Raw genomic sequence first — 24822 nt, 5'->3', positions numbered from 1 at the left:
TCCCGACCCGCACCCCGGTGACCTCCGCCGGACGGGCGCTGGGACAAGCGGGCGGTGCCGGGACCCAGCTCCCGCTCTCCCGGGCCAGCGCCGCGGGGACGGCGCCCCGGGCCGCGCCCGCCCCCGGCCCGTGTGCCGCAGCCGGGCGGATGGGGGGGCCGGGCCGGCCGCGGCCCGCCCGCTGCGGCGGTCCCTGCACCGCCACCCCGCCCCCCACTACGCGCTGAGGGAGGATGGAAAGCGCCGAGGGAGGATGGAAAGCGCCGGGAGAGCTCCGGGAGGCGCCCGGCCCGGCCCAGCCCTACCTGCTCCCGGCCGAGCGCAGCGCGCGCCGCCCGCGCCCGCCCGCAGCACCGCGAGGCCCAGGCCCCGCCCATCGCGGGCAAACCACGCCCCTTCCTACCCTCCGGCCAATGGGCGGCCAGCGCGCTCCGCCCCTCCCGGCAGACCACGCCCCCCACGCGGCGTGCAGCGGCGGGAGCGGTGAGGGAATGGCACCGGCGGCGGGAACCGGGCTGGAACCGGGATGGGAGCGGGCTGGGAGCGGGCAGGGACCGGGCTGGGAGCGGGCTGGGAGCGGGCAGGGATCGGGCAGGGACCGGGCTGGGGCCGGGCTGGGAGCGGGCTGGGAGCGGGCAGGAGGCCACGCGGCACCACTGGCACGTCTTAGCACTTGGCGCAGGCGTCGGGACTCCCCGGCTGTCTCAGTAGCCAGGTTGAAGAACTCCCAAGAAGGATTTTCAAAGGGCGCTCGTCCCATGCTGTGAAATCGAATGAGGATCTAAGTCGCAGAAGATTGGCACTCTCCGGGAGACGCCTACGGTGGTAAACCCACCTGCGTGTTCGAGCCCAAACTGCATGAGTGGAATTGGACCTGGGTAAAATCGCAGCCAAGTCCTGCTATGTTTTTGTGCTCCGCGTGGGTCACTGTTAAATAAACATAACTGATGTTTGCAATCAAGCTTTTGGTGTTATGTTTTCAGTGATGATATTAAAAGGGTTGGGGGTAGGACAAATAACAGGAGTGGCAAGTGGAAATTTTCTCAAGTGAAGTGCTGGAAAGGTCTAGAGTTGCAAATTCTCTCAGCTCCCAGAGACTCTAAAACTGAAAGAAGGAGAGCAGTGAATTGTGAGAGTAAACATGATACCAGATGGCTACAAAAAATGTAGGAAGTTCTTCCACTTCTTGAAACATTCCATACCTTGGAAAAGACAAAGAGAAAATGTTCCAGGAAAATGCAGGCCTGCTACTTTCACCTCAAGGCTACTTAGGTTCTAACTCTTTTTATAAAGACAAGCATGTAAGCAAGATGAAATGTGAGCTTTGTACTAGCAGGCGGTGTTTGCCTTTTGTGAGATGCTCAGTGCTCAGGGCAAAGGAAATGTTTTATTGCTGACACTGAATTACAGACTTGAGTGAAGAGCCTGGAATGGAAATTATTAGCAGTTCTTCTGGAGAAGACTGGAATTTAGGAGAACTTCAATGAAGGTAAAGCACAGGCGCAGGGGGAAACAGTGTTAAGCAGTGTTAAATGCAAAGTACTGAGCTGAGGGAGTCTACTGATGACATCCTGGGATGTTATCCTTGGAACTAATCTTTGTTTCATGTTTTCCTTTAATGTTTTTTGGGAAAAAGAATTTTTAAAAAGTCAAACTGATGAGATGAAAAAGCAAAAAGGAACGAATTGCTGTTAGAAAGGACTGAACTGATACAAGACCGAGGTGTGGGATCATTGTAGGGAAGTAACTGAGGAACTGAAGGATGTGAGGCAGCTACACAAGGGGCATCATTATCAGTATACAGCAAAGGCACGAAAATCCAACACTTATCTTGGGATGTGTAACTGAAGAGTTGTGGCAGGGAGGTGAAGTGTTCATGCCAGCAGGCCTGGCCATCTCCTTGAGGGATCACATATTGCTGTGAGCACCCTACTTCAGCGAGCAGCAGCTAATCCAGCGTGCCTAGAGAAGGTTTGTCAGCACAGCCAAGGAAAAGAACAGTCTGTTTTTGGAGGTTGCCAGAGCACAGCTTGTTTGATGCAGCAGAATGAAAGCTGAGACAGAGGATATAGTTGCCATCTGCCATAAACCACGGAAAATGTGGTGTGAATTCAAAGGTGGTGTTGAATATGAGGACAGAACTGTGTGGGGTTCTTTTTTTTATGCTAGAAAATGAAAGCAAGGACCTAACAAAGCATTGCAGGTTCTAGAAGAGCCTTCTGATCAGGCCAGCAATGGCAGAACCCCAAACTTAGCTCAAAGTGAGTGCTGCAGCTGCAGAGGAGGTTGGAGGTCATTGCCTGACAAAACCCCTGCCTGTCTGGACTTCCACCTCTGGGCCCTGCAATGGAAATTTTAAAAGAATGTATGTTTAAACCACTTTCTTAGCACATTGTCTTTTTCATCCACTCCTACCAGCCAGGATATGTATGAGGAAGAAAAGCCTGTTCAGCCTATCCTGTCTGACTCACTTGGTGCTGCCATGGACAGCAAGGCTGCTGAACACCTGGAGAACTCCAAACAATGGGCTGCACCAGCTCTGACCACCTCGGGAGGAAGATGTGGAAACAATGCTTGTGAGCAACAAGCCTGTTTCAACTGAAATATCATTTTATTTCTTGTCTCTTCTTCAGGCAGAAGTAGAGCATTGCTAACCAGCTCATCTCCAGAGAGTTACATATCAGAGGAAAGTAATCATTAAAATGGCTCAGGAAGGCATTGCAGCTTCAAGCAGAGCCCCTCTGGAGCAAGGCTTAGGGCAGCAGGGAGGTTCTGACAGTGAGTTTGCACACACACTGTGGCTTGAGACACTCTCTGAGAGAAAGCCTGAAGGAATCCTGTGTTCACCTCAGTTTTCAGGGAAAGCCTGAGATGCTCTAGGTAAGGAAACCCACTGGGAACTGGAAAAGGCATAAGTCTAAATAGCTGCACCCTTTTCTGTAGCATCTTGGGATATTTTTCAGGAACACAAATTCCTGGACCTCACTTCTAGATCCAAAATCAATACTGCCACCTTCCATTAGGAAATGCTGCAGTCCTTGCCAACCAGTTAATTGTTAAAAATTTGCTAGTCCCTCACCCGAAAGCAACTCACTTGCCTTGAAATTGTTCCACAACCACAAACCTGCTTTCACTCATGAGAACTAATGCAACTGTTGCCAAGGCCAGTGGAACCCTCTCCTTTTAATTTTCTAGATTTGCATCATAACTCTGGAAATCTATGCTTAAAACTTCATGCTGTTTCACACAGTTCTTTGTCCTAACTCTCATCTTTTGGCTGTAGCTCTCTTACCCACTGAAACCAGCAGTGAATGCATTGGTTGGGGCAGATAGCAAGCACCTAAAATATTGATGGAATGCCTAGAAAAGAGAAACTCTGTCTAACTGACTAGAACACACTTTCCACAAATAACAGGCAAATGTAAATATATCTCACAAAACTACTGTTGACGCTACTCATACAATTTTTCTTGACTCCTTTGGGTCACCTGAGAATAACAACAGCCCTGTGCAGGCAAACCCCCAAAATTATTCTCTTTAGTTTTCTACTCATATTTCGTCCTTCATTAATTCCTTTATAAAGTATTTTTGCTGGAGAGGGAAGCTGGTTTCCTAGCTGTTTTCAATAACTTTTTTTTTTAATAGTTTTTCTGCTGTTGAAAAAATCCAGATGTTTTTGCAAAACAAGTTTTTGAAAGCATTGGGGTCACATTTATCACCTCATGCAATCAGACTGAATCACTTTACTTACAAGTTAGAATTAAAAAAAAAAAAAAAAAAAAAAAAAAAGACAGCCAATTCTGAGAAGTTTATCATGGCCCAGAAACAAGATGAATTTTGTCTTTCGCTTGCATCATCACCACTAGTAAAGCTCTGTATAGACTCACTGGTTCTATTCAATTATTTGCAGCTACATTTCCTTCAGATCATGGTACTCCTTTAACATTACCAACAGGTTTCCACAGGGGAAACAAAATGAAGCTTCCTATGTATCTCTGTAAGTGATTACAGAAAGGAGAGAACCCACTCTCTATATCCCAAACTAGTGTCAGCTCTGCAAGAGAAGCTGAAATAAAAAGAGACTATTTCTTAATTACTTAGTGCTATCTAGGCCAACAATATGAACAGCTCCCTGGTTATATTCAATTTGTTCACATAAAAGAAGAAAAAGGGCATTTATTTGAGAGTAAAATAGCTCTTTAAAATTGTTATCACTCAAGTTCTCCATAATTCCTCAGTGAGCTCTTTTCCACAAATACAAACCTTAGATTTCTAAGACTTGGCATAATCATTTATGTGCATTACCTGTTTTATCCTCTCTTTTTCGTATGAGCATGAAATAAAGTATTTTCCTTATAATTGGAAATAAGCATTGGGATTTTTCTGAAGTGCCTCAGAAGTATAAAGAAATATATGCCTACTTGGTAATAAGAGTATTGATAAGAAAAATGCAGCTACTTAAGTGTTTGGAAACAAGCACATCAAAGATCTCACAGAAGCTAATAAATCTGGTGCAAAATTCAATAGTCATATTGCATATACATGCAGACAGCAATGAAAGCCAGGATAAAACAGATTCCTTGTTAAAACACATTTTCTATGAGCCTGGATCTTGATTTAGTAATAAATAAATAATAAAATGTGTATTGGTTTACTATTAGTATTTAAAATAATAAATGACTGCATAATTCATAATCATACACCAGGATTTTGCAGGTTTTAACAATGCATTTATTTCCTCTAAGATGTTAATGCATGGTATGAAAATAAGTAGAACAAAATCCAAAGAAAAGTAACATGACTGATCAAAGGCAAAGGGAAGAACAAGAACCTGCTGAATACTACCACTAACACACAAAGAGTTAATTGTCAAAATTCCTACTGTGAGCAATGGAGCTGTTGGAGCTGCTTTGTGAAAAAAAAGACACCAGAGATTTCACAGCACAAATATTTAGCAGCTACATAGAGATGCCTCTCAAGTCACACTGGAAGCAGCAGAGGGACAACAAGGCTATTTTCTTGTTCTTCTGAGTTTTCCTAGACTAACTCCAGAGGGGTACAGCATCCTGACCATTAGCATCACCAGGATGAAGCAGCTGCCTAAGTCTGCTCCACTTCTGCCCTTTGAACACGTTAGATACATGTCAGAAAGGGAATACAGAAAGTGTTGGGATGGTTCTGTAGAAAACACATTGTGGTGAGACACAGAAGCAGCCAGAGCCTGAGCTGAATGACAAGCCAGAAACACAGTCAGGAGGTTATTTCCTGATGCTTCCCAGAGAAGCCTTGTGGGAAAATTACTATGTCATCATGTACATTCAGTGCAATGTATGTGTTCCTGAAAAATTACTCTGGAGAAAGCACATAGAGTTTTAAAAATCTTCCTGAGAATCACTGTAGTGCCTTTTTGCCTGTAAAACAAGGTGATTTTGCTGTCTCTGCTGAAAAGAGAAAAAGATTTGAACAACAGGGCTACAGAGAATAATAAGTTCCCTCGCAGATTGCAGTCCAGCCCTGAGGAATCAGTCATGTGAGCAGTTACTTAAACTCTGAGAATGTTTTATAGGCTGGGCAGCATGTAAAGATCTGTGGGAACTGGGCAAGATACACATGACCATGCAGGTGGAAATTGCTAGAGAGAAGCTGGAGACTTCTTGTCAGCGTTTGAGTTGGCCACTGCTGTTTGTAACCCCTGCAACACTGAGACAGGGCCACCTTCAGTACAAAAGCTGTGTCTGGAAATTAAAAAGCAAATCCATTTCGGCCAGTCTGAGTAGTGAAGAGGAAGGTTGGAGGTGGTTGCTTCCACGTGCCACCCTTCACAAATAAATATTTGGAAAAGTAAAAAAAAGTATCTTCTGCCTCATCCATCTCCTACTTTGGCTTCCCTAGTTTCTCTTTCAGAGTAATATTATACCATCCTGACCTTAGAAGTGATACAAACAGCAGGTCTTTATTTCCCTTGCCTTGCCTTGCCTTGCCTTGCCTTGCCTTCCCTGCCCTTCCCTGCCCTTCCCTGCCCTTCCCTGCCCTTCCCTTCCCTTTTTCAGATATGGGTCTATATTTTTTTAATTTCTTAGGTTTTTCTTCTTAGAGTTTTAGCTCATAAAGCCTTGCATTTAAGAGACCTAAGCCCTGGCAAATGAAAAAGAAATAAAGGTAAGCAAGTCACTTTTGTGAGTTCAAATTTTATCCCAAAACACTCATACAAAGGAAGAAAATGAATTTTCATTCAATTTTTAATTTTGATTTGAAAATAAACAGTTTGGATCCACTAGGTTCAGATGCTGTCTTAACAAGATATGCAAAACTTATTTTACCAAATTACTTAATTCAAATACTGCTATTGTACAGTTAGGATTTTCAGGTTGGGAAATTATCTAGAAGGAAAAAAAAGTAATTTTCAGGAATGATCATCTGAGAGGAAGGAAAAAAACTGCAAAATCTTGTTTGGAAGCCTTAGAAGGAAAAAGCAAACAGCTTGTCACTTGCAAGTAGGGGAAAATTTTGGAGACTCTCAATGCAGAAGTCTTAACAGGCATTTCTGACCCATTTGATTTCCTGTCTTTACTCTCCAGCAGGTACATCCGTGGTCAAGGTCACCCTTCTCTTAGTTAAGAGCATCTAATGATGCTTACATGCCATGTTCAAATAGTTTCCCTTCTAAAAGGCTTCAAAATACAGCCTCTTCCTTTGGATCTCTGCATTCAATTGTATGTTATGTTTTTGCAACAAGGGAAAAAAGCAGGGAAGGTACCAAGTCCTTCTGCTCCCCAATACGCAGAAATAAAAAAAAAATCTGCCTTTATAAATACAACACTGGTGCTGACTGGGTAGAGCCTTCTTACCCTAATGAGCTTAAAATCTTATTTGCAGTGGACATCTGTCAGGGCAGAAGTGAGGTACGCAAGTGCTCTTAATCCATTAGCTCCAAATCCAGCCAAGCTCTCACACTCCTTTTTCTGAATCAAAGAAGAAAACCCAAGTGGGAACGTACAATGGAACAGGAGAGCAGACCCTATGAAAGAGCAGACCCTATGCAATAAGCACATGTGATTTTAAGGTGATCAACAAAGGAAACTGACAACTAAACTTGGACCATGATGGAAAATTCCTGAGACAGAGGCCAGTCTGCAGCTCAGGATGACACAGTGAGTTTGATTTTTAAATGTGTTTTCCCGAATTCTTCTGGATTTTTGGTCAAAAATAAAGACTAAGAAAAGATGGGCTGCACACCTTCTCGCAGTGAGACTGATAGTACTGCTGCAAGAAGTGGTCTTAAGGCTTTGAATAAACCCAAAAGTGTTTTTCCTATTGATTTGAGAGATAAAGGAATCCCTCTGCTGGTTAAAGGTTCATCTTGCTACAATATTGATGAGTATGGGATTCCGAGGAAGGACTACCTGGAAGAAGAGGAGGAGGATAGGCTGTCAGATCTGGACAAAAATGATAATGTGCAGTTGTCTTCCAAAACTCATTCAGATTCCCAGATTTCCAGGGAAGGCAAGAAAATTGAGAGGACAGCCACAGATGCTGAAGTCATTATGTCTGAACTGATTGAGTCTCAAAAGCACATCGCTGAGTCCATAGAGATCAGAAAGCAAACCTCCTGCGAATCAGAAGCATCAGCTTTCGTCTGGGATGACAAGAATGAAAGCAATGCAAAGCAAATCCCAAAGAAAGGAAGGAAGAAAAAAACCCATAAGCTGGCAAAGCAAGGTCAACCCAACAAAAATAAAGAAAAGTCCATTCTGGCCCCATGTGAGACAGAGAAGAAGGTAGACTTCCCAGAACTGCTCGTCAAGGCTCACCAGAGTGCGTACGCCTACTTACACCCCAACCTCTCCAAGTATGAAACTATTCTGCACATGGCCAGCCAGGCCACCCAAACTCAGCTCTTCCTGCAGCAGATGATCAGCTTCCTTGTGCTTCGCTTTGATGAAATCAATCAGCTCTTGGAAGAAATTGCCAGGGATGGGGAAAATCTTCTCAAAGATGTAGGTGGGAATCTGGCATGGCCAGCAGAAAAGGACGATTTGAAGGAGCACCCTGATCTTCTGCAGCAGCTACTGCAGTATACAGTGAACAAAATGCAGCTGGTGAGTGGGATGCTGGCCTCCCTTACATCCAACGCTCTGCAGGAGACGTGCAGCTACCTGCAGTCTGCTGCAAGCAACTTGGAAGGCAAACTGAAAGCAAAGCAAAGCTTCGATGAGCACCTGCTCCGGACGGTAAAGCTGCTCGAAGCCTCAACCATAGGACCCTCTCAGTCTCATGGTGATGACAGGACACTCTGTTCTGAGGACAGTGGCATTGGTGTGGACAACGAGTCCCTCAAAGAGTTTGGTGCTCTCAGCCAGCATGGAGCACAGCCAGGTGACTCCTGTGCACACGGACATCCATCCCGAAATCACGCCGGAGCCGCGGAGCGTGTGAGCATGGGCACAGCTGCATCCCGTGGCTGTGCTCTTGGAAGGCATTTTAAAGACATGTTTCATTCATCTGTGCAAAGTAGGGAAGGGACTTCTTGTCAGGGTGGAGTAACAGAAGCCACTTCTGCTGTGCCCCAGTATGCAAGCGTGAGCAAAAGCCGTTCCAACAACTCCTTGCAGTCTGATTCTACTCAGGAAGGTGAACGTTTCAAAATCTGTGAATCAACAGATTTTCCTTCGGATGAGGATGAGGATGATGATGATGATGAAGAAGAGAGCACGCTGGGGGAGGACGATGACAGCACAAGTTTGTCAGAAATGGGGAAGGATGCTCTGACGAGGTCCCTGTCTTCACCTGCACTCACTGATAGCATTCAAAGGCAGTCCATCAAAAGGACAGAGAATGCAGATACAGAAGAAATCATTTTGAAGATGAAAGATGCCATCAGTGAAAAAATCAAGTTCGTCCCAGCTAAATCCAGGCGTAAAGAATGGATAGAGGATGAGAGTGGAAGAGCAGTCCTAGCAAAGAGGCCCAGTACCGCAACAGGCAGACAGAGAAGGTATGGGAAACAACGACGGTCCAGGTCAGAGGAGTCCCTCAGAAGCCAGGCAGAAGACCCAACTCTCCTAGAGCTTCAGAGGACTCAAAAAGAGCTCAGCAAACGGCTGGAAATGTTGTATGGAAAGGATATGGCTAACAACCTGGAGCTTTGGAAATCAAGAACAGCACCTTATTTGAAGGATGATCAAATTACATCTAGGTCCTCCCGCAAGCTGAAGGCAGGCCTCTCAAAAAACTTCAGCATCCTGCCTAACCAGGATAAAGTCCCTTTGTTCACATCTGATCAAAATCCTGTCCTGAATGAAAAGAGAGTCAGGAAGCCTGTAAGAGCTACTGTGCCTACCCAGGAGATATCAGGAGGCAAAGAAAATGAGCCTTCTGGAGCACAAATAGTGAGTGGCAGCAGCTGTGCCCCCCGGCAGTCTGTCAAAAAACTGATTGAAACCTTCAGTCCTACTGATGATCTTGCAAAAGCCAAACCTCTAAGATCCTTAGGACCAATAAAATGTATCAGAAAATTTGGACTTCCAGTCATCCCACCCACCCCTCCCTTTCAGAGGGGCCTGGCACCTTTAAATCTTAAGCATCGTGTTTCACCAGTAGAAGACACAAACACCAGTGATGTTTCTTCTAGCTTTCCAAATGCCTTCCTTCCTGCACCACCTGCAGAATTAAGCAAGAAGGACACAAAGGAAGAGACTGATGAAGACACTGAGAACCTGCCACCACCACCACCTGAAATGTTAATGGACACTTCTTCTGAAAATTTATCCGAGCCTGAAGAAACTGCAAGAATAGAAGGAAACTCTTCGGAAGATGCCAAAATGACCACCAAACCAGAATTGCATGCTGCTAGGAGATCACAAGTTTCCCCAAAAATGAAAGCCTCCCTTCAGTCCATTGACTTATTGCCAAGCAAAAATATCAGCGGCCCCAGTGCGGTGATTAATAAAGGCCTAAGGAATACCCCCAGGTCAGGGGATGAGAAACTGCACAGGTACTCTCTGGAGCTGAACCCTACCAACGTGCGCATCCCCAGCCAGGAGGAGATATTGGAAACCCAGAGGAAAGAGGCTGCGGATTTATACAAGCAAACCCATAAAATTATTCCTCTTCAGAATCCCAGTGGGGTTTCAAACCCACCCAGCAACAGCTCAGAGAGCAAGGGGCCCAACCCACCTGCACCTTCAGTGCCGCACCAGAAGCACGGCTCTCCCGATCCGCTCCGGAGCAACGAAAAGGGCTCACTGTTCACCAGGAGGGTCTCCCCAACGAGAACTGCTCCTTCTTCACCAACTGAGAAATGGCTTTTCAGCCCCCCAGCGCATCACAGACATTCTCTGCAGGCTTTCAGCAGCACGCAACCGAACTCACCCACCATGCAGAGGAAACCCAGTCCCCCCTCCAGCCCCAGGGTGCCCAGCCCACCTTTGCAGAAGAAGCTGCCTTCTCCACCACCACAGCGAAAGCCCCACAGCCCTCCTGTGGGGCACAAGCAAAGCTCACCAACAGCACAGCGGCTGGCAGGCTCCCCCACTCCATTCCCCACCACCCCCTCCCCACCAGCCTCCCCATCTCGCTCCTACAAGGGGCCGAGAGCTGGGCTGGATGCTGGGGATGAGCACCAGCTCTCCTTCTCCAAGAGGGGCAGCAACATCCGTTCCATATTTTGCCCGGCCACCTCTTCCTTATTTGAAGCCAGACCTCCAGGGGTACCCAGCAAGGGCACTGCCGAGGTGACCAGCCAGTCTGGAGCTGCAGCACATTCCCAGAAGAGCAGCCTGCTGTTCCGGCAGCCCGGTGACCGCACCAGGAAACTGTCCCTGAGCGCCAGCAATCCTCAGCCCTTCGTAAGGAGAAGTTTCTCTGACCGCCGCCCAGGGGTCCAGCCTCATCTCCCAGCTCCTCTAACAGCTGGCAGTGAGCCTGCACTTCACCAAGCAAGGTAAGGAACTCCATGCCAGAAAAGCAGACCTATAGCACTGAGTTGGCTTTCTGAACTTCTGATGGGAATTTAAAGCTGTGAAGAGGTTTCTCAGAAAGGTGTCCTGTTCATGTGCAGAAAAGATGGCTGGGCAAAGATAGCACTGTATGATCATTGTCAGTCCCTTCCAACTGAAATAATCTGTTCTATTTTCTTGCCTCAGATTTCAATAGACTACCAGTTTGAATGAGGGAAGAATTAACTTTCCATGGCTTGCTCAAGACTTACCCTTACACATAAGCTGTGACAGGCACCCCAGGGAAAATTCAGAGTCGGTTTCACGGCACAGAACTCCCCTTATTTTTGTGGGGACTAAGGGCATCCACATTCAATTCTTAAAAAGCTCTGAAGTAGCCCTCAGGTTATAAACATATTTAACATAAATATTTATGAGAAGATAGGCTTGAGCCAAGAGGAGGGGTGCAGTTCTACATTCAGCTTCTAACCCAGTATAAACTGTTCATCTGAAAGGTGTGGAAGAATGTTTCAATCAGTAAGAATGAGAGACAGATAATAGATAGGCAAGGATCTGTGTGGACAAAAATATAGGCTGAAATGTTATGCTTCTTGTGCACACTTTCAGACTTAGGTGCTAATGTCAAGTCTGCTGGGTCCACAGCCCAAGGCTAGTTTTCAAAAGCATCCCATGGCTACTGGAGATGCATTGTTCTGAAAAAGAAATCTAAATACCAACACATCTCAGTTCTATGTTTATAAAAAGTGGTGGCCTCTTATTAACAAAATGGGCTCAGCTTTAAATTTTGTCTATCACCTAAGAAAAAAAATAACATATAACCAGACAGTAAAGAGAAGTGGGTATTTGGGAATACTCAAAGATGTGTAACAGCCTGGAAGTGCAGTGTTGTTATTCTAGTTTCTTAACGTCTTAGGATGTGTAAGTCAATTAAGCTTTAAGCTTCTCTGGTAACCTTTCCACACATGAGCAGTATTTTTGCTCTTACCCCAGAAGAGTTGCAGTTACATGACTCATTCCCTTGAGGAGGGATAGGGATTGGCAAGATCAACCCCAACAGGATGAAATTGCACTTGCAGATGCACAAGCACTCCGGGCTCTGTGAGCACAGGGACAGTCATGGGCACTGAGGACAGATTTCCAGGCATTCCCACTCCAAAGACAGAATAAGGACTGAGTATGCCACGCTGGTAGTAGAGGAATGTGCTGAACAAAACACGTAAAACACACTGGGAAATGCAAACCATTTTGCATTCCCAGTTCTAATATTGCATTGTAGTCTGACAATAGAATATTTCCTAAAATTCCTGTGCAGCGTTGCTGGGTTTTCTATTGTTTCTATGTACTGTGTGAAGTCAGCTTTGTCTTCTACAATGCCTACCAGTAGAAATAAATGTTTTCCAAAGAGTTTTTATCTAAAACCTTGCAAGACAAAAACCTGGGCAGTTTTATGGATGCATTTTATTCATTTATTATAAATTGCTAATTTATACTTCAATGGGGTGTATTATCTTTCTGTCATAGTCTGTCGGAGTATAGTGAGTAATATAAAAAACACACTGTAAATAAAATCATCCCTTTCATGAAAAAAAGTCATATATCCTAGTGTTATGATCTACAAGCATCTTGGAAGAACAAAATACATCCTAGGTCAAATTCAGCTTATCATTTATCCCAATGAACACCAACAATAGCACTAGTCAGTTATGCCAATTTTATATCAACATAAGCAAAAGGGAAATTTAGAGCATTAATTACCACACACACTGATTTAAGACGCAATACACAACTGCGTGTTTTCTTACACCAAAAATAAGCTGCCTGGAGTAAATTTTATGGACCTTGCATTGAATGGCCTAAAATGAATATCCCAGCCAACAGGCTGATGGGCAGAGAAGGACCATTTTAGGAACGAACATGGGGAAAAAGATCTGAGAGCTCTTCACATCACTCGGGTCCTCTCCTCCTGCTCAGGACTGGGGTGGTTGCCACAGCTGTGAGCACCACATCACCCTGTGCAGGTGCTGAGCCCTGCTTTTCTAGCAGGTGCCTTCACAGACAAAGCACCACACTTTGATCCATCTTTCTCCTCCAAGTCCATTAAACAGCCTGGACTTTCTTTGCTTTGTCATTCATCCAGCTGACAAAGGAAAATCTCAAAATGTCTGAACCTAAACCTCCTCATTGTAGCGATGTTTGCATCTGGTCTCAAATTCACAAGCCATTACCACACAGCTGTCAGTCTCCTTTCCTCTCCTTGTTTTACTTCTTCTTTCCAAATACAGCAATGCCTTTTTTGGTCTGTGTGGTGTTTTCCTGTGTTATTTTTCTGTGTTATTAGCAGTTTCATTAGTAGAAGGGGGAGGACACAGAGTCAAACCTGAGATACTATCAATCTTTCATAGGAAAAACATTCTGAAGACCAGTGAGTTATCCAGTTTGTCCCAGGCTCACAAACTCAGGGATATAAGAGGTATATCCCCCCCACCACCACCCTTTTTCTATACCAAATTAAAACATCAGTTTGCTAAGAAGTAGGTTGCCAAAGATAATCTGGCAGAGCTTGTGCAAGCAAAAAGGGGCAGCTGAGTTTCTTCTCCCACACACCCCCTTTTAGCAGAAACACACACACAAAAAAAGAGGCAATTTCCATATTCTTTTGCAAGCTTGCATTGATGGGTATTAAATGTCAGCATTGTGCACGGGTTTGTGTGTCTCCTGCACACTCATTGCTCTCCTAGAAGACAAAACCCACTCTTTTTCCAAACATGTCTTCTGCCCATCCCATGTTGTAATGAATATCAGGATTTAAAACATTAGTATCCCTAACTAGGGCTGGAGCTGTAGCTTTTCTTTTAATCTTAGATCTTACCTGACAAGAACTTCAGTTCTCAACTCAGTTCAGCTGGTTCCTATTTAACCAGCCTGTGGTTGGATAGACTGAGGTAATTTGGCTGTTTTCTAAGCTTGGTCATTTAACAGCAATCATCAATTATTGGCATCTCATCTCACAACATGTACAATTGCGCTGCTCATAGATTCTGTTAATCTGTGACACAGTTTCTGTGTATGCACCTTAACAAAATTGTATTTCATTTAGACTGCTCCTCTCCTAAGTGGTAGAGCAGAGAAAGAAGATAAAATTATATTGTCTTTAACATACTGTTCAATGAGAGCTTGAGAATAGACTGGGTTGATTGAATCAGGCTCAAAGCAAGTAGCCCAAATGAGCCCTTCTGCAACTGGGAGATATTTTAATCTGAATTCGTTTCATGACTGGACATGTATCACAAATCTCTTCATTTAGCAGTTCAAATCATTAAAGTCCTAACAGTTAAGAGTAGGAACATAACAGCTTGTCTGTAGTTGAAAGCTCATTCAGTTTAGCATTTAAAATACAGTCATGATTCCCAGATAGCTCTGAAATATTTCCCCATGTTGAGCTTAAACCACATTAATGAGCTGCAGCAACACAGGGCACACTTCACACACTGCAGCAGGAAGGCACAGAGATACCCATGACTAGATCCACTGCTATGATCAGTCTTGATATATAAAGTCCCTGCACCCCTAGGGAGTGCCAGAGCAACCTCAAGAGCATCATTTTCACTTTCTGTGTCCCAGTGCTCCTGTCACCAGAGTGAGAGTAGCAGATGTGTAATAGCAGAATTCCCCTCCCACAGTCATGCTGGCGTGCTCAGAAATCACTGTAACCAGGCTAGGAAAGACCTTTCCTTTCCTTCAGCAGTCTGAAACAAGACTTTTCACTCGAATCTGCCCCTGTCTGTAGGGAAACCCAGTCTCACACCGATCCCCTGTTAAGCACACAGAATGTTTTCTTCCCAAGAGAGGTCTGGGAGGGAGGAGTACGGTGCCTTTGGCATGACAAGAGTAAAATCTGGATGGTGCACACAAAGAGGGCGTGTTCAGGAGGAGATGGGGAGTGACAGGCTGTGGGGAATTATGGCTTTGTTAGCCCCCACTGGGGGCTCCCCTGACAGGGGAAACCCTCCTGGAGCAGTTTTGTGTCAGAAAAAGGAGACGCACGGGACTTTTTTGGTCTTCAGCTTCTTGTTTTACTGTTATCTTACCAAAACTTCAGCACACTGTCTGCACCAGCCCCTGCATGCATGAAAACAGCACCAAAATGGCTAACAATCTCATGTTACAAGGCTTTTAAGCCTAATCAAAAACTAAGTTGCCCAATTAAGAAGTGACACCTAGATTATTTTCCCTTCTAACCCAATAACTGACCCGTAAAGACCCACAGTGCAGATTTTTCTACCCAATTACAAGATACCACCCAAACCCATGAAGAAGGAAGAAGAAGGAAGAAAAAGGAACATGAGACAACACCCTATACCTTCCATCTTGTCCCCATCTACAACATCCTAAAAATCCTAAAACCTAAATTTCTCCCCCAAGTGACATACTATACTACTCTCTATAATCTATTTCACACTTTTGTGGTCTCTAGTTTATTTTGAGGCTTTGGAGACCTTCTCCATGAATGAGGGTCAAAGTCAGTGCTTCCCTGGGAGTCAGAATCCCTCAGGGCAGACTGAGAAATATTCCCCTTGCCCTGGTGCCAGAGCCCACCCTAGGTCACGGGGTGACTCCGTGTGGTGGAAAAATCTCTCCTCCAACCCGTGCTTCCAAAGAAAGGCTCAGCAGTCTCTTGTTGTTCGGTCTCAAGGCAGTTTACTGCAAGCTATCTAAAATATTTTCTTCTCAGGCTGCTGTGGTTTGCTCAGCAGCTCAGGCAGAGGCACACACACACCCTGACACCCTCTCTGCCTGGTGTCTTCTTGTTCTCTCCCCGCCCAGGGCTGCTGCTGTCTTTTATATGGTACATTACGTGTTGCATGTTTACAGTTTTTCCCCAATACCTGCTACCTATATTAAATGGTGCTTTTCTACTCTAAACCAATCTGTGAATGCCAACGTCACCAAGAACATGGAGGTAAGGAAGAAGAAAGAGGGATGACAGGACAGGCCCAAATCCCTCCATCTTAAAACCTCTGACCTCCATGTACAAAACCAGAAACTCCCCTGTAGAGGACTTAAAACCCCCTGTATAGCACTCAAAAATTCTTCCCTCTACTTTGTGACTACTTCTACTCTAATATCTAAACTTTTGTGACTTCTTGTTCTTCCTGCAAAGTTGGTAAATCATTCCATGGCTCAAACCCAAAATCACAGCTGTTTCCAGCTGCCTGCCAGGGTCTCAAATGCTTCTGACCTGGGCCTGGAACCTCCAAAAATGTCTGAGGGACATTTTGAGTTCCGACACCCTGGGTTTCCACAGGGAATGACAGGGTGTGGGGAGTGACAGGGTGTGGGGAGTGACCAACAGGGTGTTGTGCAGCCTCTGTGCTTTGTGGGTTAATGTGGTCTAATCAGTGTTGTTTGAAAAAGTCACGATTCATTAGCCTCTTAAGCATCTTTCTTTCTGCAGCTTGGAGAAGAGCCCTAGAAAAGCAGGTGACTCTTGGAATAGCTCTGGCCTTCCTGAAAGCAAAGAGTCCAACAGATCTGCTTCCCACCCCGAGCTCTACGTGGTGGGCCAGGGGCTGCAGCGGGACTGACAGCAGGAGCACCCCAGAGGCAGAGGCACGAGCCAGGCCAGAGAGCCCAGAGGGAGGAAAGAGCCTTCCCAAGCCTCCAGAACACGGCTTCATCTTCTCTTGCAAGGAAACTGTGTGATGGCATCAAATGTACGATTGCATCAAAAACCCCAAAGTGGACTCAACAATCTAATGAAATACCAGCCAGCTGCTTCTCCTTTCATTCCATGGTTTTGCTCAGAGATCCACATGGAGCTAAAGAAACACTTTGTAGCTGGGTGAGTCTGAGGAAAATTTGGTTGATGGAGACAGGACTTATAGCCAAGTCCTTTTTTCCCCAATTTAGACAAAAGATTTTTAAAGCTAACACAAATTATCAATATTCAGCATGTTATTTATATAGGCATCACAGTCTGTGTAAAAAGGGCTGGTGTGACTTTTCCAGGAGGAAGGTAAAACCCTGAACCAATTAAATGTTACTGTAATTAAACATTCAAGACTTCAGCAAAGCCACATTTTTACCCTAAGTGTTTATCAACATGCAGGGAGAGAATAATGTCATATACAAGTTAAAATAAAGCAGTCCCTTTTGAAGGAAAAAAATTAGGGATCTTACTCCCTCAAAAAAGCCTTTGATCTCCTAAATCACCTTTGATTAACAGATAATCTTATCACTTCTAGTTTCCAGGGTACAAGGCTTAATCCTGATTAGAGTAGTTTTGCAACAGCCCAATCAAACCTTATAAATCACAAGGCATCTAAGGACAAATTTGGAGGTTTTGTTCAAGTTTGTTTTTCTTCTGTTTTTTTGTAAAAGAATAAAAATGCCACCATAGACAATCCTGTTCTCCCTGAAAAAGTTTTATATATTTTTTCTGATCTATGCAGTTTGAGGGTATTTATTGTAATTTCACTGGATAGTCTAGACAGAGTCTTGTTAATAAAAACACAAGCTATTTACAGACAATTAATCGTCAGATTTTACAGCATTCATTGGAATACTGGATCTTCCTCACCTAACTAATATGTCATCATGACTAAGATGCAGCTTTTAATTAATGTAGTTTTAGTTTCATCTGACATTTCATCTACAACTTTAGTACAGAATAAGATCTGTTAAACAAAAAAAAAAAAAAAAAGAAAAGCCATATGTATCATACTTTGTTAGGAAGAGTTTAAATCTTTTCCAACAGTTTTCATCAAGGTGGTGTCTGGGAACTCACCTTCAACACAGCAGTTTTACCCTTTATGATGGAGGTCCTGAGTTTTAGTCCCATGCCTTAACCACAAGCATCTTTCACCAAGTGCACTGCCTTTTTGTACCACAGACACAAGGAAACCTTAATTATTATGTCTAAAGTGAAGGTTTGAATACAGAGAAGCACCTCACAGTGAATAGATGCTTTGGATGGTCAGGGGTTTGTGAGTTTAGAGAACCCAAGCAGCCATAGCCATACAGATGTCAGCCAGTCCACTGTGTAATCATACAGGCAGATGCACCATGCCCTTCAAGGTGGAAAATCACCAGGGAGATACTGCAAAGCTCACCAGCAGTGTAAACTCTGCTAGTTTGTCCTCCCCCTCATCAGAAGTGCAGTTCTCTCCCTCCTGGGTAGGAATACAAATGCATTTTCGCATGCATTTTGGGTTGGTTTGTTCTGCTGGGAGAAACCCCCCAGAAGAGAAGCAAACTAGAGACATGACAGCAGGAAACTGGCACTTTGCATGCCTAAATGCAGCTTTGCAGAGGAAAACAGAGCAGAGTGGGAGGATGGCTTCTCCTCAGCTACTGCAATCAGTTCATCTCTTTATGGCTTCATGCTGAAACTTCCCAGCACCCCTGATGGAGAGTAAGAGAAAGTATTTCCCTACATCCCTCAAGAAACAGATTCTGCTACAGCAGCACGTGGGGCAACACTTCACTTCAGCAGTCAAGCTGGAAACCTCCTCCCACATGTGCTCTCTGGACATGGAGTCAGCCAAAGCATCTTTGCCCAAAACCGGGCTCCCTTGAAGCTGTGTACATGAGCTGCCATCCTGGCACTTCATCCCCCCTGGCTCTGACTGAGGCTGTGCTCATCAGGAGGCTCTTTGCAAACACAGTCCCCCCTGAATACTGAAGGATTCTCATGCTGCTGAAGGACTCTGATGCTGCCCAAAGGATGCTGCAGCAAACTGCTCTTTGTATGCAAGACACAGTTTCTGGGGGACTGATCTGCAAGTTTGTAATGTGAACTCGTGGTTACATGTAGTTAAGAGGTTCTTTTTAGTCCAGTAATGTACAGGACTCTTGCAAAAAATATGTTTACCTTTGATTTGTATTGCAAGCATGAAATTGAGAGTAACTCTAGTATGCAGGAAATTATAGTTTGCCTCTCCATTTAAACAAAAAAAAACCCAACAGTTTTTTAACAGGTTTTTGGTCAACAGTTCAATTTTTTTCACAAATAGAACATTTCTGGAATACAGTTGTTTTATAAGACCAGGCACGATTTAAACATTTATTTTTTACTGATGTAAATAAAACAGAGGTTTTATATACAAGGTATGAGTTTGATCTCCCATATTCTGTATGCAAGCAGTTTCAATCTTAGCCCAATGTTATACTACTGATGCATTTCTTAGTGCATTAACTAGTGCCCTGAACTATAAAAAGTCCATTTGCTTCCTCTTCCCCTATCCCAGCACAAGCTTGTCTTGTTTTGTGTTTTGCTGGTACATCAATTAACTTAGATTGCATTTCCATTCAACAAATACGTCTTTTTTTAAGGCTAAAAGATCCAGCCTGGGCACTGACAGACCAGAGCATGGATCAGCTGTGCTTCCACCCCTGCCCTGCCCTGACTGAAGCCTGAACTACCTGGCAGTGTGGTCAGCTCAGTAGAGCTGCTGTGTAAAACCACAGCTAACTCAGGGGCAGTGGCTTGGTGCTAAGGGTTAAAACCAGAGTGCACTCGCTGCAGTGGGGTCAGATTGCAGAGGAATGGAGCTCGGAGTGAAGCAGGGTCGGGTTTCCAGCCAGGGCTTCTTCACAGCTGTGAAAAGAGCAGCCAACAGCTCTGTGCTGCACTTTATCTGCAGACCTTCAAAAAGTTGGCAGCTGCCCTTGTTTCCAGTGACACTACGCAAATCTCAGACCTTTAAGGGGGTTGTCATTTCATTCCCTTGGCATCTGAAGATGACTAGAACACTAAGGCAAAACACACTCCAGTTTCTCTTTTCTGACTTCAAGAACTACCTCAGATAGCCTGGAGAAGAGGGGACTGAGGGGGGACCTCATTGCAGTTACAACTTCCTTGTCAGAGGAAGCAGAGGAGCAGGCACTGATCTCTTCTGTGTGACTGGACCTGAGGAAATGGCCTGAAATTGTGTCAGGGGAGGTTTAGGCTGGGTATTAAAAAGATATTTTTCACCCAGAGGGTGGCTGGGCATTGGAACAGCTCCCCAGGGCAGTGGTCACAGCACCAAGCCTGACAGAGTTCAAGAAGTGTTTTGAGAACACTCTCAGGCACATGGTGTGATTCTTGGGGTGTTCTGTGCAAGGCCAGAAGCTGGACTCGATGGTCCTTGTGAATCCCTGTCAATTCAGAATATTCTGTGATTCTGTGATTAGCAACATGTCTGAGAATGCTATGCAGGTTATCAATAAATTCAGCATATTGCAGTGCTAACACTGCCATACCTCTTAATATTCAAGGCATGTCATATCCATTTATGAAGTTTTACCATTGAGAGAAATATTCTGAGAAGACATCACTTTTGCTATAGGAAGGAAAGAAACCATAACAGAGATAAAGTAACCTCTTCTTACTCCTCAGTAAGTACTACTTTACCTCATCAGTAAAGAACTGCCAGTATCTCCTGAAGAGAAAACCTGCTAGATTAGCAAATCATTAATTCTTCCACATCAAATGTCCTCAGTGCCATCATGACTACAGCATGTGGAGATGCGTTTTGCAGGTGTGAAACTTCCAACTGTGATTTTGATCTTCTTGGGTAAAATCCTATGGGCAAGATCCATAGCACCTGCAGTATGGATTAGGGGCTAACTTCCAACTTGTCCTCAGGCAAAGGTGAAGGTTCATACAAACTCACTATTGTGTACTGGATCACCTGAAAACGGGGGGCCAAGATCCCAAGTTTGCATTTCTTGCCCACAGTCATTTTTGGGTGAATAATGAAAATGTTAATGTCAAAAGAAAACATGTGCAGATAGAGAGAGTAGATACTCAGCAGGACAAGGTTATCAAGGCTCAGGACCGCATTATCCCATTTCTGATTCCATTTCCATTCATCACACATATACCTGCCCTGTACCTATCCTGTTCCACCACTTCTAGCACAAAATTACCTACAGCCCTCATAGCCCCTAATTGTTCTCCTTTCAGTGACATTCTGATTTTCACAATCTGGCCTCTTACATCTCTTCCTTTTTTATTTTCTCTTTCTTTACTAACATACAACTCTGTGATTGCATTAAACAATAGTGTGAGAATTTCTGAAGTTGGACTGTATAGAACACACCCTTTATCAAGGTTATTTCAAAGGAGAAAGGGTGATAAGCCTATCTTACTCCACATCTATCCCTCCTGCTTTAGTAAAGCTTTCCTCAAGGCACAGACTAATTGATTGTATAGCAATTAAAGAGAAACTGAAAACTTCCAATGCAACAGACTGCCCTTCATTCATTAAAACTACTGAAGCACTGGCTCCTTAGGATATGAGTGAACCCAAGCCAAAGCCTGAGGATGCTGACAAAGACCATCCTTCCCCAGAGCAGTAGCTATAACGCTGTGACCAAAACTTTCCAGGCGTTCCAGCAGACACACAGATAACGTGGCAAGGCAGAGATGACTGCAGTGAAAATCTAAACCAACAAATTTACCAGCTTCTTGGCTTTAAAGTGCGACTGCCAATCTTTTGGGGCCATTTCATTGCAGCCTTACCCCCTCTTATAATTAGTAGAAGTTAAGTATCTCTTACATCCAAACTGGAGCTTCAACCTAGCCAGTACAGTAGAATGGCCTTACCTTTGGAATGTTTTACTCCTCTTGGAAGCTTTGTGTCTCTTTGCTAGTAAATATAGTTAATGTGGACAACCAGGGCACGAGGCAATGCATCTTTTGGATCTTTTTGCATAGTGAAGGATTCATCAATAACCAGATACCCATGCAGATCCTTTCACCTTTTTATTTCAGGGGAAACACATGCATATACCTGCACATCTTAACTACTGTAAGGGACCTGGATTGCAAGTAAGTTCTCATAGCACATTTTCTCATGTAGAAAAGTCAGGAAACAGGGAGCATCAGGGCAACCTGCTACCACAGTGCTCTGCAGATTAGCTTCTAGTTAGAAAGGACTCCCAGTAAATAGTTATCTAATTATGAGTCTTAGACAAATTTCATATTAGTCCAAATAATATATCAACAACAGCTTGAAACAGGGTGCAAAAAATTACAAAACTAAAACCCTCTAAGGTGCAAAACAAAGAAAAAGCTAGAATACACCATGGATAATTTTTAAAAACCCACATGACATGCTCTTCATGTTGAAAAACTCAGTACTTCATAACTATGTATCCTACCAAGAGCCAAGAGAAGAAAGCATGTACTGCACCTCTGAGCTCTGCTAGCCCAGGCAAGTATATGATGTCCCATTTTCAGCCCCACAGAATTCTCTTGACAGCCAAACGACTGTATTAAGATTTCCACAGTAGAGCAGCCACTGCAAACACCACAGCAAAGGGCTCCAGCAGGCATTTAGATGCTTGATGTATTCCCAGTTTCCCTGGACTGATGAGTGGCTCTGCAACCTGTCTTCTCCCAACACACAGTGAAGATTGTTGTGAGCTTTTCAGAGGCTATTAACAAACCAGTAAAAATAGCCTCAAATAAGCTTAATAACTCTTAAAGCCTCTTAAATAAATTCTTAGTAATTTTAAGAGTCCTCTGATAGGTTTAACTTAGATTCCTTGCAGCATAAGGAGACGAGGATTTGTGTGAATTTCTCTACTCTTTGGATGATAATACCCAGGAGACTGATATGCTCCAGAAGTAAGCAAAAGCTCTGGGGGTGACTATTTCCCAGTCACTCATTTGGAGATGAAAAGCCAATCCTGCAAAAAAGTAGGTAGAAAACAAGCACAGGGGCCCATGTATCCAATTATCCTAAGCTTCTTATCTCAGATTTTCTTTTCCTTCTAAACTTCCACAAAACTGAGCCAAGACCCAAGCAATACCTAACTTTAGTTTTGTAAACCAAGCACTTCCCAGTGCTCTGAAGCAGCAGCAGGAGGACCAGGCATCATTCCTGTTTGTGGATGTTCATGTTTCTGGTGTGCAAGAGCAATGGCTTTGAGGAGGGACAAAAATGCTCCTATTCAAACAGGAGCTTGGTACCCAGCCTTAGAACAAGGTCGGGTGACTCCAGTCACCAGTGCTCGGCACAGAGAGGCAGAACCAGACCCGCCTCCTGCCGCTGTGGCCGTGTCAACTACAACCTTCATAACCCCATTTCTGGGTTGGGTTTTGCATTTGGGGGATTTTTTGTTTTGTTTCTCTTCACAAAAAAGGGAGTGCTGGCACATGAACAATAGCACCACATGTTAGAAGTAAAAGAAGTTTTGCACTCCCATTAGATGTCCCAAGTATTCAGGGAGCCTGTATCTGCAGGGAACAAATTAGCCATCCAAACATTCCACTTTTGCTTTGCTTCATTGTTCCTGGGTTTTTTTCCCTGCTTTCTTTATTACAGAGACACACAAACCCAGCATAAACGTGACCTGCCTCAAAACATTTCTGATCTTGCCAGTTCCTAACAGTTCAAAATTTTCTTAATGGAAATAGCACGGGGCAGGTCATTCTAAAATACTTTCCAACAGAGTTGTTAGAACTCAGAGAACTAATCATTCTTTACATGACTTCACAGGGGATAGAACCATGTGGCAGCTAAGCAGTAAAAAAAAAAAAAAAAACCTTTCTTAAATCAGGATTTTTATCCCCTGTAGAACAATCAGGTCAATAATAAAAGAATGACAAGTAAGTTTTAATGGTATAGCTCATTTCTAGTCCAGAATTTATGCAGCAAAAACGTCACCTGAATTACTAAGCACTACTTCTCCCCAGCTGCATTCAGCATTCCAGACACATATCAGCAATAAAGGAATCATTCCAAAGGGGCTATGCCCAGCATTTGGAAGAACTAAGCCTGAGCAAAGGGACCAGTGAGTCTGATCCCTTTTTCTGCACCTGCAAAATTATTTCTTCAGGTCTCCTCTCTCCTATCTATTCAAAGAGGCTTTGCACTCTGCATTAGATGCCCACAGAGGTCAGTGGGCTAATACAATCAGTGCATCGGTAGGGTGTAAATTTGCCATGCAGAGTTCTTCGTTGTGGCAGGGCTTTATTCCTGCTTGCCTTCCTGCAGACACACCCAAACACAACATTACAGCACCTGCCTCAAAACAATTCTCATTTTGACTGTCCCTGAAAAATCAAAACTATACTCAGAGCGTTTCCCTGTCCCAGGGCCAGGCCCCAAGGCTGGGCTCTCACCTGCACAGAATGAGGAAGAGCTGCTGCACTTGCCAGGGCTCCGAGGTCTGGCGATCAGCGCTTTGAATGCAGCTTTTGTACACTCTGCCCCCTGAGCCAGGCAGAACTCCTGGACATCGACACGGCTGCTGCAGGCCAGCATCCTCCAGGCACAGCTGCAGGAACGGGATTGCAACAAGTCCTGGCTGAAGGAGCATCCAGGCTGCTGCAGCCCTTCACCTGCAGTGGAATCATCTCGCACTGCCGTGGGGGAGCAATGGGAGTGACGGGCTCTTTGCAGATGAGGATCTCCTCCATGTGCTGCTGCTCACTGAGCCTGACACAGCTGCTGGTGCCTTCCCCCACAGCTGTATCAGGAACCTGCCTGGAAAAATAACGCTGCCAGTGCCAGTGCCATCCATGGATCCCTGCCATGGCCCTGCCCTCAGGGCATCCTGCTTACCTGCTCCAGTCAGGTGATGTCAGACAACATCAAAATACATTCAAATGGTGCATTTTCCACATTCTGACAAAATCATGGCCATACCGTCCATATGTTGGAGGCAGACTGCTGTTGGCAGAATGGGGGAAGCCCCAGCAGCTGCTCTCCCCATGGCTGGATGGCCATGGCAGCAGAGACAAGGCTCCTACTGTGCCCACTGCCAGAAATCAGGAATTCTCCATCCTAAACCTTTCCTTATTTTCTCCCTTTCCATGTCATCCTCCTCCTCTCCAAGAGCATGTTTTTGTTTGTTTATACTTAAC

General features: G+C 44.5%; 2 protein-coding genes across 4 annotated transcripts in view; one reads left to right on the top strand and one right to left on the bottom strand.

The window, feature by feature from the left end:
- Nucleotides 1-409, bottom strand: part of CLIP4 (CAP-Gly domain containing linker protein family member 4) — a 31281-nt gene extending 30872 nt beyond the window's left edge. For 2 of the 3 annotated variants that reach the window (XM_012572385.5, XM_030268870.4), the window contains exon 1: nucleotides 306-407. The gene's annotated coding sequence lies outside the window, so the exon portion shown is untranslated. Of the gene's footprint in view, nucleotides 1-305 lie in introns of all 3 variants that reach the window. The other variant, XM_072927441.1, reaches the window with a different exon arrangement.
- A 6814-nt stretch (nucleotides 410-7223) lies between these two features.
- On the top strand, nucleotides 7224-16543 carry PCARE (photoreceptor cilium actin regulator). The gene is made up of 2 exons (XM_012572259.5): nucleotides 7224-10942; nucleotides 16414-16543. The coding sequence occupies exons 1-2, from the start codon at nucleotides 7224-7226 to the stop codon at nucleotides 16541-16543; spliced, it is 3849 nt and encodes a 1282-aa protein (XP_012427713.4).
- The last annotated feature ends 8279 nt before the right edge of the window (nucleotides 16544-24822 follow it).

The sequence above is a fragment of the Taeniopygia guttata genome, chromosome 3 (genome assembly GCF_048771995.1).
Source record: "Taeniopygia guttata chromosome 3, bTaeGut7.mat, whole genome shotgun sequence".
Taxonomy (NCBI): Eukaryota; Metazoa; Chordata; class Aves; order Passeriformes; family Estrildidae; genus Taeniopygia; species Taeniopygia guttata.
The sequence above is the reverse complement of the archived record's forward strand: the minus strand, read 5'-3'. Positions and strand labels throughout refer to the sequence as shown.